Source organism: Zea mays, chromosome 8, assembly GCF_902167145.1.
Source record: "Zea mays cultivar B73 chromosome 8, Zm-B73-REFERENCE-NAM-5.0, whole genome shotgun sequence".
Taxonomy (NCBI): domain Eukaryota; kingdom Viridiplantae; phylum Streptophyta; class Magnoliopsida; order Poales; family Poaceae; genus Zea; species Zea mays.
In genome coordinates this window covers 129102870-129108144 of record NC_050103.1, presented here as the reverse complement: position 1 = coordinate 129108144, position 5275 = coordinate 129102870, and the positions used below count along the sequence as shown (strand labels likewise).

At 44.9% G+C, this 5275-nt stretch overlaps 1 protein-coding gene across 1 annotated transcript; it reads right to left on the bottom strand.

Annotated features, from left to right (window-relative positions):
* Nucleotides 1–1960: 1960 nt before the first annotated feature.
* Nucleotides 1961–4921, bottom strand: LOC100216893 (ALFIN-like transcription factor). The gene is made up of 5 exons (NM_001143280.1): nt 4705–4921; nt 4582–4614; nt 4261–4483; nt 2654–2783; nt 1961–2576 (listed from the first exon to the last, which is right to left on the bottom strand). The coding sequence occupies exons 1-5, from the start codon at nt 4820–4822 to the stop codon at nt 2319–2321; spliced, it is 762 nt and encodes a 253-aa protein (NP_001136752.1). The 5' UTR covers nt 4823–4921; the 3' UTR covers nt 1961–2318.
* Between the last annotated feature and the right edge of the window lie 354 nt (nt 4922–5275).

Below are 5275 nucleotides of genomic sequence, written 5' to 3'. Positions count from 1 at the left end.
ACCCCCCGAAGAGATGGATCCTAAGGGCAAGGGGATCGTGATCAATGACAAGGAGAAGGAGGTCCTCAACATTGATGAGCCAAAAGGTGACAAGATCACCGACTCAGGCTCAAATAACAAGAGGAAGGAAGGGAAGAAGAAAAGTCGCATCAAGAAGATCATCTACTATGACAGTGACGCCTCATCTTCTTCACCAAGAGACGACGACGAAGACTCGTCTACGAAAAAGAAAACAATTAATCAAAATTATTAATTTGATTATTCTAACATTCCATACAATTCAAATTATCATTTACTGTCTATTCCACTTAGAAAACCCCTCACTTTGATGGAGAAGACTATTCTTTTTGGAGTAATAAAATGCGTAGAGATTTATTTTCTCTCCATCCTAGTATTTGGGAAATAGTGGAAAATGGAATGTAGTTTGATAGTAGCGATAATCCTGTATTTATTAATGAGCAAATTCATAAAAATGCTTAAGCTACTACTGTTTTGTTAGCATCTCTATGTAGGGATGAATACAACAAAGTCAGCGGCTTGGACAATGTCAATCAAATATGGGACACCCTCAAAATTTCTCATGAGGGAAACGACGTCACCATGATCACCAAAATAGAGTTGGTGGAAGGTGAACTAGGCAGGTGGAACATGAAAAGGGGAGAGGAGCCAACTGAAAAATACAACAGGCTCAAGACCCTAGTGAACAAGATCCAAAGCTATGAGAGTACAAGATGTACAGATCATGATGTCGTCTGACTCATGCTAAGGTCATTTACTGTTATTTATCCTCATCTTGTAAATCTTATTCGTGAGAATCCTAGGTACACCAAGATGACGCCCGAGAAAATTCTCGGAAAATTTGTAAGCGGGCGTATGATGGTGAAGGAGGCAAGGTACGTTGATGATATTGCCAACGGACCGCTTCCTCTCTACGAGCCGCAGCCCGTTGCTCTCAAGGCAACAAACAGCAAGGAGGCGCTACCTAAAAAGGTGGCACAAGTGGAGGCTGCCGGGCTTAACGAGGAAGAAATGGCGCTTATGATCAAGCGCTTCATGTAGATGTCCGCCTCCCAGAATAGTTGTTCTGAGGTGACGGGTGCCTTTTGAAGGATGGCTCGAATGAAAGCCGAGTCGTTGGATCCTCGATAGAAATCCTTGATCACGGCTGCCTCAATGACTTCAGGAATACAGTTCCTCATGGTTTGAAATCTCCTAAGAAACGAGTGGAGGGTCTCATCAATCTGACGTTTGATAGATTTGAGGTCCCATGGTTGCGCTGGTTTCTTGGAAAGCGATTGGAAATTCGCAACAAAACACCGGCTAAAATCCTCCCAGTCGTCGATGCAGTGTCGCGACAGATGTCAGAGCCACTGTAGTGCATCCTACCCTAGGACAATGGGTAGGTACGCTATCATGATATCCTCTGTTGCCCCGGCGGCCTAGGCGACAGTTGTGTAGACTGCCAACCAGGCTCTCGGGTCTTGCTTGGGCTCGTACTTGTCGACATTGGAAACTTTGAAGTTTGGAGGCCACTGGATTGCTTAGAGTCGAGGGGTGAGTGCGGAGACTCCGCACGTTCCCCTATCCTCTCGTCGATGATCATGTCGTCGGTCCCGGGGAGGCGAGCGAGCATTATGTCGCCTCGACCGTCCGCCTAGTCAATTTGGTGTTCAACACTTTGTTTAAGATTATAATCTGCACAGATTATGTAACCTAACAAATTTTGAACTAATACTTATATAATTTAGACATATTATAATCTCAAACAAACACCCATAAGTAAGAGGTTGATTAAGCAAGAAAATTGTCCACATTAATTACTTGTTTAAAAAAACAGGGGTTGAGGGGGCTACATAGGGGTTCAAACGAAGGGGAATTGCTTAGTAGTGGTGGGTGGTAGTTTACGTAATCAAACATGGCCAGTGACGCAAACATGGCCAGTGACGTAATCAGTCTTTATAGTAAATAAAATATATTAACATGAACATCACGGATTATTATTATCTTCGCATAAGCTGCACATTCCACCTATAGAAAGATTACAAAGGCTTCCTCTGCCCCTATTCCTTCTCCGGCAACATACAGACTACCATAACTCTCCACGGCATGGAGAAACCACAAAAAGATTATAAATTAATGTGTGATCTTTCCCTGCTAACATTAGCATCATCATCGTTCGTCATATGTAAGCTTAATCGAAAAGGTACAGTAAACATCGCAAGGCGGCATTGACCTTGCGCAAGAGGAAACTCTGACCTGCTTGTCCAGTCTTCTTCCATCCATGGCCGTCCTCCCGGGAGGAGGGCGATGCTATAGGCCTAAATCGGCCTAGGTCTTTTTGAATTGCAGCAGCTTGGGCACTTGTACTGCTTTATGCTCTCCGCCTTTGCAGGTGTGATCTTCACGCACTTGCCATGGTACCACTTCTCGCACACGTCGCACCCGATCCAGAACTCATCAGCGCTGTATATTCCACCACATGTCCCGCACAAGGTTTCGCTGTGGTTGCTGTCATCTTCATCGTAGCCCTCATCAGGCTCCCTGGCGTTATTTTCTAATCGTGGCTCGCTTGTTTGCTGGAGAGACAGATCAAGTTCAACATCATAACATGACAATAGAAGATGTGGTAAAAACAGCGATGGGTTCTTGTTACCTTTACCGACAGTTTATTTCTACCACCATTGTCAGTACCGGATCTATCCCTCTCTTTTGATTGCTTCACACCACTGGAGACGACTTCAAAAACAGTTGGCAGATCATTCATCATGCCGAACAAACGCTTCCTGCTCAATTAGAGAGGAGACGCATTACGCAAAATGGTTACTGCAATATCAACTCCTCTAGTGGCAGTTAAATTACCACTGGATACTGCTACTAGAACCAAAAACAATTGCAGGGTGGAATAAGAAATGTTTCACTTCCATTGTGGTTCAAGTGAAGGCTACTTAATACCTTTTGAATTAGTATGACTGACTAGCCAAAGGTAAACTGTAAGAACATTCTATGAAAAAAACAAAGTCAAACTTATAAGTTGCAAGATGCAACCGACCGACATTAACGTTGTTTATAGTGGCTTACTAGAGCTCCGGATTTTAACAGAAATGTTATGGATCCAGATTCTCTCAAGAAATGTTTCTGATGATGAATCAGAATCACTTTATGGAACCGTTTGGCTGATAAGATAGATTCTGATTCGAAAAAATCATGTAAATAAAAATATGTTAAAAAATTAAAGCTTTTGTGGATGGAGAACAACTTAAATACAATAGAATAGGAATCATTTTAACTTGTTGCACTAGAAAAAAAATAACTGGAAAAAAGAACAAAACAAAGTAGAAAACAATAAGATGAGGACTAAAAGGCTTTGCTACATATTTGGCCATGGTTATCAATAGCTATTTCTGCAGAAAGATTAGTAAAAAGCTTGAAGTAGAGTACTTAAGCAAACCCCATAATCAGATCCATCCACTATATCAAAACGTTGACACAGTATTAGTAACAAGAAGTGAAGTTGGAAAAGACCATAATCATCAATTCACAATTGCACGTTTTTTTAATTAAAAAAATTGTAAGTAACTTATAACCATCACAGAAGAAGTTTCAATTCCTTGAAATCAAAGCAAGAAGTCTTTCAGGAACAACTTGAAGACAGAGCAAGCTTTACGCATCTGAACATTTGGCATATTTAGTTCAGCAACATATGAACATTCTGATGACAATGAAGGGTATACACTAAGCTTTCCACATGAATAACCAACAATACCCTTCATTAGGATATTATTAACATCTTAGGGAAGAATAGAAGTAGAACTTCAGTGCGCACACAGGCTCAGAAATTTACAAATGCTAACTACAGCACAGATAAACAGATATCGTCCCCAACTTCAGCAAAATGACACTTTATGAGCTAGTATAACTTAGTAATTCGAATGGCTATAATAAACAATTCAATAGCACAGCTCCTTAAATTGCTACATGGGAACAAACTCATTTACTCCTTCGAAAATTGGCAAATTAATTATATTCTACGAAACCTCCGCAGGAGGCCCAATGTTGGACCCAAATACCTCCGCACACTGACATGCATTCAGAGGGGCAGAGGGCACGCACAACACACCATGCATATCCTGGCATCCAATTCAACTCACAGAATACTCCCCAGCACATGTATGCATGCCTAGATGTCAGTGAGCACAAACAGCACACCAAGATGCAGAAGTCACCGCAGGCGAGACTGGGAGCGAGGGGATCGTGTCGTACCGATCACTGCGGTTGAGCCGCGCGGCGTAGTAGAATGCGACGGAGACGAGCCACGAGTCAGAGTGTACGGCGACGAGCGCGAGCCAGTCGCCACGGTTCATCCCGTCGCGCGCGAAGTTGATCCCGAGCGCCGGCTCCGGAAGCTCCGTGGGCACCTCCTCCGCCGGCAGCGCTACCTCCCACGCTTCGTTCGCGTAGCCGTACAGGCACAGGTTCTCCTTCTCTACCGACACCCAACCCCAACCACAGACCGTATCACCTCGCACCCAAATTGAATCGAAAGCCACGGTGCGGAGAGATCGCGAGGGGAAGGAGACTCACCTGGATCGCACAGCGCGTAGAACTCCTCAACGTCTGCGAAGCGAGAGAAGTGGGATAGGGTTAGAGCTGGGGACTTTCCGCAAGCGTGGCGGGAAGAGGAGCCGCGGGGGAGCGGGCGCGTACCGTGGGTGAGGGCGCGGAGGATGGCGGAGCGGCGGGAGCGGTAGTCCTTGTAGATGTCCTCGACGGAGCGGGGAGCGGAGCCGCTCCCGGTGCCGGCGCGGCGGTAGGAGGCGTCCATCGCCCGGCGGCGGTGCGCCTGACCTCCGGCGAGAGCGAGACGCAGGAGGAAGGCTGGGAGGGAAAGAGATGACTGATCGCGATGCGGCCTGGAGCCGAGGGATGATAGTACACCGGTACACCCGGACGGGTGCTGCGGGCTAAAAGAGGGGAGATGTGCAACAGTGCAAGATCTTGCGTTTCTTTTTTTTTCGTGTGGGCCCCTGAGGATGTCAATATTTATTTATTAATTAAGGGCTAGTTTGGGAGCCATAAAACTGAAGGAGATTGGAGTGGCTAAAATTCTTTCTTATTCAATTTTGAATAAGGTATTTTAACCCTTCTAACCCCTCCGATATTTGGACTCCCAAACTAGCCCTCAGAGAAATTTTGGTGGGATCACAATCATGTTAAGGTTGTCCGCGGCATATAGGCTATATTGTTTACATGGTAAAATTTAAAATAGAAGACGAAA